At 45.6% G+C, this 12500-nt stretch overlaps 1 protein-coding gene across 4 annotated transcripts in view; it reads left to right on the forward strand.

Annotated features, from left to right (window-relative positions):
- Positions 1-6318: 6318 nt before the first annotated feature.
- Positions 6319-12500, forward strand: part of LOC133138301 (RNA-binding protein 39-like) — an 18381-nt gene continuing 12199 nt past the window's right edge. For 2 of the 4 annotated variants that reach the window (XM_061256932.1, XM_061256934.1), the window contains exons 1-4: positions 6319-6615; positions 8228-8290; positions 9986-10035; positions 11392-11568. In XM_061256932.1, coding sequence (XP_061112916.1) covers positions 8240-8290; positions 9986-10035; positions 11392-11568 — 278 coding nt within the window. In that variant the 5' untranslated portion in view covers positions 6319-6615; positions 8228-8239. The remainder of the gene's footprint in view (positions 6616-8227; positions 8291-9985; positions 10036-11391; positions 11569-12500) is intronic. The other 2 variants (XM_061256931.1, XM_061256933.1) reach the window with 1 other exon arrangement.

Here is a 12500-nt window from a genome sequence, read left to right on the forward strand (position 1 = left end):
AAAACCCACCTGACAACTTGCTCCGTTCTCCCCGACCTTCTGAACGCGCCTCACTGCACATCTTCCCGCTCCACTCAGACGGGGGGGGGGGGGGTGCAGCAGAGTGGGAGAGAGATAAGATCACGGAAAGTGGCATGGCAGGGATTCAAACCCGTGACCATGCGGGCCAGCGTTATGTGGGGGAAGAACGGCAGCCTCACAAACCCCCGTTTTTACCTTATTTTATGTTTGAATAGTAATATGAGAATCATAACCTAAGCCAGCAGAATGAGCGTGTGCTGTTTTCTGTGAAAAGGCACCACATTTACAGCAAAAATTGGGGAAAAAACTTGTCTCAGCAGAGTCATCAGATTCTTTTTTTCAATTCAGTTTTGTTTGTATCGCCACTAGATTCAAACTGACCAGCATCTTGAATTGGATTTGAAATGCCCAGGTCTCAAAGTATTAGACATAGAGAGCTGATTAAGTGTCCAATACTGTATGAGTTTATATCGCTTGTCATTGCTTTCCGATATAAGCCTTCTTTATAACTATCAGGACCAGTTCCAGCTCTCTCAGTTTTTATCTATTATAGTCGTAATAGTCTTCAGTGCCCCTTCCTATGAAGCAGGACTGTGTCCCGCTATAGCTGAATAATTCTGTACCTCCTCAACAAAATTGTTTAAATCCAGCCTTTCTCATCTGGGATTACTGTTTCACTCCATCACGCAAAAAAAACGCATCAGTTCTATTGTTTTAAAGACCAAATTTATGTTTTTTTCTCCTTTTTTGGAATATTCACCTAAAGCATGTGTCAGGTGGCGCTATTTGTGAATATCAGGTGTGTGCTAAATAATGTGGTGTTTTCTGTAGCAGATTTTCAGGGCTTTTCTATCTTGCCAAGTTTATCTGCAAATTTAGTTTGTAGTAATTTGTAAGCACATTTTGAATAGTATCCGTTTGTGTCTCGATTGCGCAGACTGACGTTGACTGTTTTTGTTAAAGATTTTACGTTTTTCCCGTAAAATTGTGTGCTGCGGTTGGAGACTTGCGTAGACGTGCTGGCGCGTTAAGCCATCCTCTATATTTCCGTGAAACGGCTTGTTTGGACGGTAATTTGCTGAAGCGCGGCAAATTTCATGGTCCCAGGTTTTGATCAATAAATACAAACACATTCCTAACCGACAGTTATGGCACTATCCTGGGGTAAAAAAAAAGAAGTTTTTAGCGAGTCATGTCGAGAGACTAGAAATAATGACCAACGTTAACAGGTAATAGAGAATCAGAACAGAAACTGGCAAAAAAAACCAAATAAACAAGTCAGAACACATCTGTGATGAGATTTCCGTCCGTTAACCGCGTCGTGAACCGGTTTAACCTGCTCCACACCTGTCAATGCCCAGGCTGCACGGTTTCGGAACCGGTTCGGGTAGGGTTAGCCTCCCTCTGTTTTTCTTAACGAGTGGACAACATAAAAACAATTAATGTTTTTCAGAAGGATGGATGTGTGTGTGTGTGTGTGTGTGTGTGTGTGTGTTTTCTTTATAAAATTAACCCAAGGAATGGAACACTTTAAGAATTATTTGCATTTTCTTTCTGATTTGCTGTGTATGGCTCTCATAGGTCATATCACATACAACCATTCGGAAATGTCTGATGCTTGAATAATGATGGTTGTGTCTATGCGTTCTTGTAATAGTAGTAGTAACAGTAGTAGTAGTGGTTGTAGTAGCAGCAGCAGTAGTAGTAGTGGTAGTAGTAGTAGTAATAGTAGTGTCAGTAGTAGCCTACTACATTTCTCAGAGTCTCCAAAAAGACACCCCCTACCCACTACTACTACTTATATAATAATAATCATCATTATCATCTTCAAATTATTGAGTTATTAATAGACTAATTATTGCTTCCATCGATAGGCTGTGTTATTAGGCTGACTGGGCACGGAGCATTCCTGTTCACCCTGCAGGGGGATGTCAGCAAGGTGTGGTGGTGTTCAGCACAGTGCATCTGACTGAACACATTTCAGCAAGCTGCTTCATTTCCCGCCATAATTTCATGGAAAGTCTGGCAGCTGTAACACAGCTACATCTGTGACAGCCAACCTACAGCACAAACGTGAACCCTTAGTGTCCAGCGTGCCCTGGACCACCCTGCTGCTGGACGATAGTGAGTTTACTCTGCGCTGCGTGGAGTCTGTGAGACGCTGGACTAAGAGGACCGCATGTGCGTTGTTTGGTCTGTGGTGATTACGTCACGCTGCTTTAACCTTGACCCCTCGTGAAAACATCGGCATTCCTCATTTCCTGTAGTAGCCTACCTACCAGGAAGGGGCTGAATCCACGTCCAATCACAACACCAAAGATCTTTCTTCTCCAGATGTTCTGCGTCAGCAAGGAGCCTGTTGAAGTTGCTCGTCCTTGTTTGGAGTTTAATTGAGTTTTGTTCCATGTAACGATACAATTACGGACATCAGGGTCAGGATTGGGACAAAATATGGATGGTTTATCGGAACTGTGACGTTCACTTTCACTGAAAAACCGTAAAATGTGACGATGTGTTTACCTGGATGTTGGGAAGCTCATGCGGAGATCCACGGTGCATAATTCCAAACTGCTTGAATTATTCAAGTGAAATACAGAAGATTAATTTTAACATAAAGTCATTTAAAAGGCTGCTGGGCCATCGCTTCTGCCCAGCATGACCCATGTGCTCTACCACTGGGAATTCTGCCCGGAATCCTGCCTGGAATTCCGCAGGAGGAATTCTTCCACGGGAACGTCTGACAGTTGATTGACGCGGAAGAGACTGTCTCACATGACAGACACTGTCTTTGGTGCTGTCTCAGAACACGGCACAAATACTCGACGGAGTTCAGATCTGGGAGCTGAGGAGACCGTGCCAGATCAGATCATTGTCATGGTCCTGCATCATAGGAGACAATACATGCCGGTCAAAATGATAACCAGCAGCACAATGAAGTGAGCTTTAACATTGTCCTGGCCTTCCACAGGTATAATATCATCCAAACCATGCCAGGAACATCTGCCCAAACATCACCGAACCAGCAGATTCCATCACTGGTGGAACGCTGCACATACGCACATAGAGTAAGATCACAGCACATTTTAAACCGCTGGGATAAAACACTGTAGCACATGCAGTTGCTGAATCTTGATGCATATTTGAACTGCAATGCCTAGTTTGAAAGTTTTGTGAGCCGGGCAAGCTCCGCTAGGGGCATTTCGCTTGCACGTACGCAAATGCAGAACCGTTGAACATACCACAGCGCTCACCAAACTCCGCCCGTCATGCCCTGCAAGCCTCTCCACAGAAAATTCACGGAATGCGTTACTTACATGATTCGTACGACAGGTCGGGGACCACTCATAAATTCTGTTCCTACTTCTGAATACAAGAAAATTGATGAATATGGTTAGTACTACTGTAACCAGAGCAATTAACCAATTACAGTACTCTGTAATGCTTTGGCATTGTGTTTGCATTACATGCTGGTTATCATGGGAAATCTTTTTTTACTGTACACTATACTGTAGGGTGGAGAGGATACCATATGCTGGTGCCAGATGTGCAATATTTACAGCTCAGCAGGAGAAAATATGTTCCAGGAAAACGATATCCTCTGCCTGAAAGACAGAAAATATCTCCACTCTCAGATTGGCCACTATTGAGCAGGTTTTGTGGGGGGAATGTGGGGTTAACCATGAAGCAAATCGTTAAGGTACCATTTGAACGGAACAGTGCCAAAATGAAAGAACTTAGGTATCGATATGTTAAGGTTTGCACTGTATTGTATGAAATCATATGGTATACCACTGCACTGTGTGGATGAATTCATATGACAGGGAAAATAAAATATTGTGAGCAAAAGACTCTTGGGTGAAATCTGTTCTCAGTGCCGGCATATTGTGTTAAATATTTTGCAAATGTTATGCAAACCATGTTCTGTTCTGTTCATTGTTGTGTGAAAAGTGAAAAGAATTATGTGAAGAATCAATGAGAATCATTGAGTCATCATCAAAATCATTGAGTTCAAGGAATTTGCCAACAATGCATCTGAACAATTAACAATTAACAAAACTGTATCTGTAAAAACTATCTAAGTTATCTTTTAAAACTGCGTTAGAATTCATTTGGTATTTTTACTTTTGCGGATCATAACTGCTGTGTTGAGCCCGGAGTCTCCATGCCAGGTAAACTACTCATTTAAAGTATATTCCAGCTTTGCCTTAGTTAATGTCGCCCCCTGCTGGTTAAAATACGTTCTCTTTCCAGGCACCGTTGAGCATCCAGGATTTTTAATGGTTCTCTACCAGGTCTGCAAACTTCTGTAAATGTTGTTGCTGGGCTATATTTATTTATTATTTTTCAGTGTCAGCATCACTGTAGTGTAGAGTAATGCAATGTAAACAGAATTCTGATGCATTGGGGTGAATCATAAGGCATAATCAAAAGATGCCTCTCATTCACCCATTCACCCGTTCACCCATTCACACACACCAACGGTGAAAGGCTGCCATGAAGGGTACCAAACAGCTCTTTGGGAGCAATTGGGGTTAGGTGTCTTACTCAGGGACCCTTTGACACACCCAGGTCAGGGGATCGAAACGACAACCCCCCGACTGCTCTTACCTCCTGAGCCAATGTCGCCTGGAATTGAGGGCCCAGAAGCATTCACACTTTGCTGGATGACACCCTGTTTCTGAACTCATCTGCAGAAATGAGACAGTGTTCTTTTGTTTGTTTGTTCTCTAATCCCGTCACCGTGGTGTTCAGTAAATAAAAGTTTTCCCTGTTTCAGTGAGAGGACGGGGGTTTTAAAATGCAAAGGTAAGAAGGGAGTTTGTGTACGGCTGCGTTCTGTAACTGCAGGTCCTGGAGGTAAAGCCTACATTACATTATTACATTATTGGCGTTTGGCAGACGCTCTTATCCAGAGCGACGTACAGTTGATTAGACTAAGCAGGAGACAATCCTCCCCTGGAGCAATGCAGGGTTAAGGGCCTTGCTCAAGGGCCCAACTGCTGTGCGGATCTTATTGTGGCTAGACTGGGATTACTGGAACCACCGACCTTGCGGGTCCCAGTCGTTTACCTTAACCACTACACTACAGGCCGCCCTACATGAGGTGGAGCCCACTTCTGCGCAAGATGCGATGGCGTGTGAGGGAAGGGCAGGTAGAGTTGCTGGTTTGAGTCCCCGGGTGGACACATCGGGATGCTGACCTGCATGTAAATGAAGTTGGGTCCCGAAATGAAAAAGGAAGAACTCTGCCGTCGGGCCCTTAACCCAACAACTTTGCCCCTGTTCTCTCTCTCCATCACCAAAATATATTACAGGCAATTTTTATTTCTTGCTTTCAAATGAAAAACAAGTCCTGTTTCCAAAGAAGACCCCACTTTCACATTAAATATTTCAGCAAAGGCAACTTATTTGCATGTGAAAATACAATTTATCAAACCAGAGGCAAAGAGTTTGGGTGACATTAGTATCACAGATGGAGATTTAAAAAATAACCCTCTAACCTTCCCATGCGCTAAAGCTATAAATATCATTGCCAGGAAGAATCGATTGTACAAATCTGTCTGAGTACTTATAGTTTCAGAGAAGGTCTGGCGCAAGCCGGCGCACAGATGGGCAGTTACTCCTGGCTCTGGGCGCAGAGATTGGATGTATTTGTTGCTTATCTGTCGCCCGAACGGTGGTCGGCGGTGTCCATTTGCAGAGGGCTGACCCAAATTTAACGCCCTGCTGGTTCAAAGGTCACGTCCACTGAGGGCGCCAAACCGTCACAGTCCAACGACAGTGAATCCATCAATATTATGAGCATTGCGCTGCAATTAGATGGTGGTCATTTGACAATGGTTTAACTTGCACCTACTTTTAGTTTTGTGCTATTCTGAAGATTGAGCAGCTTTAATCTGGTGGTGAGCACAGGGAGGCTACTCAAATTTTGGGTTTAGATCAGGGCTAAGCACTGACCCATCAGACCCACTTTCTCAATCGCGGTGAAGTTAGCTCGAAGCTAACCAATAATTTTGGATGAAGAAGGCACATAAATGGCTTCCCTCAGAATACGCTACCAATAAGTGTAGAATTAGGCAATTTAACTAATTTAAACACAGCTAGTGCTTTAAACTAGCTGTTTACAATTGAATGACGAGTTAAATAAATAAATAAATAAATACAGGAGCTACTACGATAAATTATAATGAGATATTGCTTGATTTAATGGTTAATACTATGTAGGTATTAATGTTATTATTTTTAGGCGCTCCATCTGAACAGTGACGCATTTACGTGCCCCTGCGCCGCCGGATGAGAGACCCCTAGTGTGTTGATTACAGGCGCCATTTTGGGACAAGCTCAGGCAACGGCGACTGAGGAACGGAAACTTCATACATCGCAATATTGAATCAACCTGACGTTTTGCAGTTTATATTATCTTCCAATATACTGCATTTATTCGCGTTATTTACCAAACAACAAAATATTGTAGGATTGAATGAGCGTGTAAGATTAGCTAGTCAGCTAAGGCGGAAGAAGAACGGCTCGCTAGAGTGTTTGTGGGAGGTCAAGAGGCCTGTGGAGGAGGACTGAAGTTGAAATCTCTCCGAGGTAATGCTGAATATTTTAACAAAAAGCTAGCTTTTAGCTCATATAGATTTATTGTGAACTAGACTATTGCTCAGTCATATTTAGCTGTATGCACTAAAATTGGCAACACCACAAACTTCGCAATATAGCTGGTTTCTGCGGACTGTTTCCGATAGAAATAGTGTATCCAGTCACGCTTTTTTTGGGGGGGGGGGTTTGTGTAACGACACATTTCCAACACAAGTTTGTTAGCTAGCTGACCATTCGCAATCGTAGTCTAGTGTTATTAGTCTAAGGCATCGTCCAGCTAGTCTCTCTGTTGGGTATCGTTAAATTTGGCCAACGACGTTAGCTAAATTAATATTGAAGTTGATGTTAGTTCATTACCAAGTTAGCTAGCTAAGGCAATGCTTTTTATTTGTTCCCGAGCAGGTAAGTTGGCTAGCTAGCTAAGCGTAAACAAACATTGGTGGCTAACGTTAGCAAAATGTACGCCCTGGCTAATTTAGCTATGATATTGTTAGCCGTATCATACATCAATTTACAGGATTGTGATGGCAATGTGCGAAAGCGAGTTCTCTAACGTTAACGATAAAGCAATACTTTTGATTAACTCAATTTCGTTCACGACGCGTCAGCAAGCACAGTTTGCGACCATCATGTTACACCTAGCTAATTTAAGGTAACGTTAATTCGTTGGCTAGCAAGTGAACTATTTACGTGGGCTATAATTTATTTGTCGAATAGCTCCTGGTAATCCAATACGTCTGGCTTTAGTTTGTAGCTTTATTGTACTTCGTTTGAGTATAATAAGTGAGTGGATAAGAGCGTCTGCCAAATGCCGGGAAGGTATTGGGTGTGTGAGTTGAATGAGATATAATTTGTGACCCTACAAAGCGGTAATTTAACGAACTCATAATTTATCACAAAGCAGGATTAAACATTTATGTATCCGGATAAATTTCACGTATCCGTATCATGAGGTTACTATTGGTGCTATTGAAGTTAATTCATTATTTGCAATCAACTAAAGATGTCTGTGCGTCAAATCCATAACATTGAGATATATCCTAATCCTTTTAGCAGTTATCGGGCTAATTTGCTAATCCTGCATCATAATCTGTCCCTCAGATCTGTAAGCATGTCCGCCCACTGGCTAGCTAGACAACACCAGCTCGACGAATGGGGAGGTTTTGAAAGAGCTGGTAACAGGTTGACCGGTTGGTTAGACCAGCTCAATACTCAACATAGTTTAAGCTGAAGCCATGCTCTGAAACAGCTGTGGTAGCTGCTATTTCAAGATGGCCATAGCTGGGTTTTACATCAGGGAGTACAGTAAATGTGAATTTCCAACAATGCCTTTGCTTTTCTCTGGCCATCACCACCACACATCGTTTCTTTGAAGGTTGAAATAAACCATAACTTGTACATTTCAGGTAAAGCATGGTTTATGAATCGATAGATAGATTTTGTGTGATTTGTGTTGCCTCGACCATTGCACTGAATCTGCTGCGGCCCACTTCATTGGTGTACCTTGCCTTACACCAACCATAGTTTGGTTTGTGCAACCCCTTGTTTCCCGGATGCGATGCCCGTATAACTGCTAACGGGCACGTTCTCTCTCTCCCCACAGCTCACAGGAAACATGGCTGACGATTTTGATATTGAAGCGATGCTTGAGGCGCCTTACAGGAAGGTGAGTGAGCAGTGTGGGGACTGGCAGCGTTAGAGAGGGGAGGGGTGGGTTCAGGACACGACACATTAAACTGCCTTTTCTGTTGCCCTCCCTTTGCCCAAAACCCCCTTTAAACTGACGTGTGTGTGTGTGTTTGGGGTGGGGTCTGTTTAATGTGATGTCATGTTGCAGTTCCACTTCAGAACTATGAATAAACGCCCATCTATCTCTTTTTGTAGACTTGCCTAACGATATCTCACCTCTACTCCCATGAATTCACCTTTGATTCCAGTGTGAACTGTCAAAAATAAGGTAGTAATTGCACAATGTATTGATGTACTGTGGTCCCTAGGTAAAATAAAATAAACACGATTAAAAAGGGGAGGTGGGTGGGGGGGGAGGAAGGAGGAAGTCATCGTTACACATCCAAGCACCTGTTCGGTTGCAACAAGGTGGATACAGTGGATGACTCACTTGACCTAACGCATGTACCATAGAGACAGTATTCAAATTTTCTGTTCACACTGTAAACCTTGGAAGTTTAGCCTGCCATTTGAAAAATGTTTTTTTGTTTTCTCCATTTAATTTATTTGTTCTCATTTGTGTGATGAAATTTCACCACATATGACACGTTGCCTAGTGGTTCTATATTTTAGTTGAAATAGTGAGTTTAGTCTTGTCTGTCAACTTTTGCAAGCATCCCGTTTCTTGTAAATGTGTCCAACTTAATATTTTATAAAAATTAACAAAAAAAACTTCTGAAGGTGCTGCTTCAGTTAAGCACAGTTGGGGAAGGATGTAATTGTGAAATGTGAATACTGTCTCTTGTCTCCAGTCGATTGTGATTGTTTGGTACATGAATTAGCACACATACTTTTATTTTTTTGCATGCTTTTACACCTGTTGGTGTCCTTTTGCAACTTTCCATTAGTGTACTTAACAGAATTTATTAAAAATTATTTGCTAATCCCGTAATTCCCACATTGTTCTGAGACACCGTAAAATTAATATCTCAATGAATATATTTCCCTAAAAACAACAACCATAAAACAACACCTCTACCAAACATGGAACGTCTCCATGCAGCGGTCTGCGCTGCGGTGGAGTTTCATGAGGTTGAACTGGTGGAAGTTTTTATTTTTATTTCAATTTTATTTGAGATTTTTGTTTTCTGATTTCATCTTCTGGGAGTGGGCATGACTAAGCCGTGTGAATCCGTGTCTGCTCCAGGGCAGGATGGGACAGAGGTGGCCTCAGGCTCTTACAGTCCGCCAAACTGGGGGAAGATGACTGCAATGGCACCCACCACTGGAGCTCAATTAGTGGCTGGCTGCTAGCGTGGCTGGCTCTCTTAGGCTCAGCCTAGCCTTGGTACTGATGAGGAGGGGGGGGCCGGGTGTCCAACCAATGATCCACTAAACCTGCCTTTCCATAGCCTGCCAAGAGTTTAATCTCATCTTTTAGCGCTGGATGGGTTGAGTAGTCACAGATGTGTTTTTAAAGGGAGGAGGTAAAGTAACGGCAGTGTGTGTGTGTGTGTAAGAAGGACCCAGCTGTGAGTTTATCCAGAGCACTAGCGCCCTGTGTGAATACTTCAGTAATGATGATGTTTTATATTCTCTCTCGTTCCCATCCCCCCCCTCCCCCCTTTTTGCCCTGTCCTCTTGAAATGTTGCCTCTTCGTCTTGATGATGTTCTTCTATCAACCTTGCTTAGGATGAGACCAAGTCCTCTAGTACCAATGGCACCGAAGAGCGCAGCAAGAAGTGAGTACTCATCCCGTGTCCGGGGGGGGCGCTAGTGTGCGCCTTGTCAGGGCCTGCATGCTACCGTTACAGTGTTTAGAATTAGGGGTAGAAAGTGTTCAGCTGTCTGTCCTTAAAAGGCCACAGGCGCCTGTGTTCTCCTCCTGAGTATCTAAACGCCCACGCGCAGTGACAGAGTCCCTACCCACTCCGCCTCCGCCGGTCAGCTCTCTGTTGACATTTAGCAACGTCGTTAATAACTATGATAGTTATGCGAAAACATGCGTCGTGTCACAGAAATCGTTTTTACACGCAGCTTGGAAAAATAGCAGTTAGAACCTAACATGCATACTTCTACCAGCATTGCAATTGTTCGACTCGAATCAGTATGGAACACAAATCGAAAATCGTGAAAAACACGAATAATGGGCCTGTGACATTACATTTGAACTTGTTACAGAATGTGAGCGTGTGGCTGTGGTGCAGGCTGTTGGCTTCAGCACGTACAGGCCGCTCACACCCTGTCTGTGCGGCTCACTGTAGTGCAGGCTGTTGGCTTCAGCACGTACAGGCCGCTCACACCCTGTCTGTGTGGCTCACTGTAGTGCAGGCTGTTGGCTTCAGCACGTTCAGGCAGCTCACACCCTGTCTGTGTGGCTCACTGTAGTGCAGGCTGTTGGCTTCAGCACGTACAGGCCGCTCACACCCTGTCTGTATGGCTCATGTCTTCGGACCTGTCAAGCGGCCATTAGCCGCTATTTTAATTACGACACATAAAAAGTGCTGCAACGTCCTCGGTAAATTGAATGGTTCCCTATTTTTTTTGCTTCAGTGAGTTTGGCTGAGAGAACTCTTGTGACCTAATGGTTGCTGTTTGAGTGGTGGGTGGACACGGGGTGCTGGGCTGTGTAAGAGCTGAATCACCCTGGCTGGGCTTTTACTCTGGTAAATGAATGGAAGGTGATGCTCGTATCATAGCATTGTTAATGTGCAATGTGTTTAATGTGCTTTTGGGTTATAATCTGCTGTGTGTGTGTTTAATGTGCTTGTGTGTGATGTGCTGTGTGTGTGTGATGCTCTTTGTGAGTGAGTGTGTGTGAGTAACGCTGTGTGTGTGTGTGTGTGTGTGTGTGTGTGTGTATATAGTGTGTGTGTGTGTATATAGTGTGTGTGTGTGTATATAGTGTGTGTGTGTGTGTGTGTGTCTGTCTGTCTGTCTGTCTGTCTGTGTGTATATAGTGTGTGTGTGTGTGTGAGAGTGTGTGTGTGTGAGTGAGTAACGCTCAGTGTGTGTGTGTGTGTGTGTGTGTGTGTGTGTGTGTGTATAGTGTGAGTGAGTGTGTGTGTGAGTAACGCTCTGTGTGTGTGTGTGTGCAGGAAGAAGAGGAGCAGGAGTGGTAGTCGCAGCAGGAGCCGTGAGCAGAAGCGCAGGAGCCGCAGTCGTGAGGGGAAGAAGAGCCGCGGGGGCCGCAGGGAGCGCAGCAAGGAGCGCCGCCGCAGCCGGTCCCGCAGCCGGGAGAGGTCCGGCCGCTACCGCGCCCGCCGGAGCCCCTTGTAGGTCCCCCACACCGCCATGGGCACCTCTACTGTCCCCCACACCGCCATGAACACCCCTACTGTCCCCCACACCGCCATGAACACCCCTACTGTCCCCCACACCGCCAAGGGCACCGCTACTGTCCCCCACACCGCCATGGGTACCGCTACTGTCCCCCACACCGCCATGGGTACCGCTACTGTCCCCCACACCGCCAAGAGCACCTCTACTGCCCCCCACACCGCCATGAACACCTCTACTGTCCCCCACACCGCCATGAACACCCCTACTGCCCCCCACACCGCCATGGGCACCTCTACTGCCCCCCAATGCCGCCATGGGCACCTCTACTGTTCCCCTCACCGCCATGGGCACCCCTACTGTCCCCCACACCGCCATGAACACCTCTACTGCCCCCCACACCGCCATGGGCACCTCTACTGCCCCCCAATGCCGCCATGGGCACCTCTACTGTTCCCCTCACCGCCATGGGCACCCCTACTGTCCCCCACACCTCTACTGTCCCCCACACCGCCAAGGGCACCTCTACTGTCCCCCACACCGCCATGAACACCTCTACTGTCCCCCACACCGCCATGAACACCCCTACTGCCCCCCACACCGCCATGGGCACCTCTACTGTCCCCCACACCGCCATGAACACCCCTACTGCCCCCCACACCGCCATGGGCACCCCTACTGTCCCCCACACCTCTACTGTCCCCCACACCGCCAAGGGCACCTCTACTGTCCCCCACACCGCCATGAACACCTCTACTGTCCCCCACACCGCCATGAACACCTCTACTGCCCCCCACACCGCCATGGGCACCCCTACTGTCCCCCACACCTCTACTGTCCCCCACACCGCCAAGGGCACCTCTACTGTCCCCCACACCGCCATGAACACCTCTACTGTCCCCCACACCGCCATGAACACCCCTACTGT

This window comes from Conger conger, chromosome 10 (genome assembly GCF_963514075.1).
Source record: "Conger conger chromosome 10, fConCon1.1, whole genome shotgun sequence".
Lineage (NCBI taxonomy): Eukaryota > Metazoa > Chordata > Actinopteri > Anguilliformes > Congridae > Conger > Conger conger.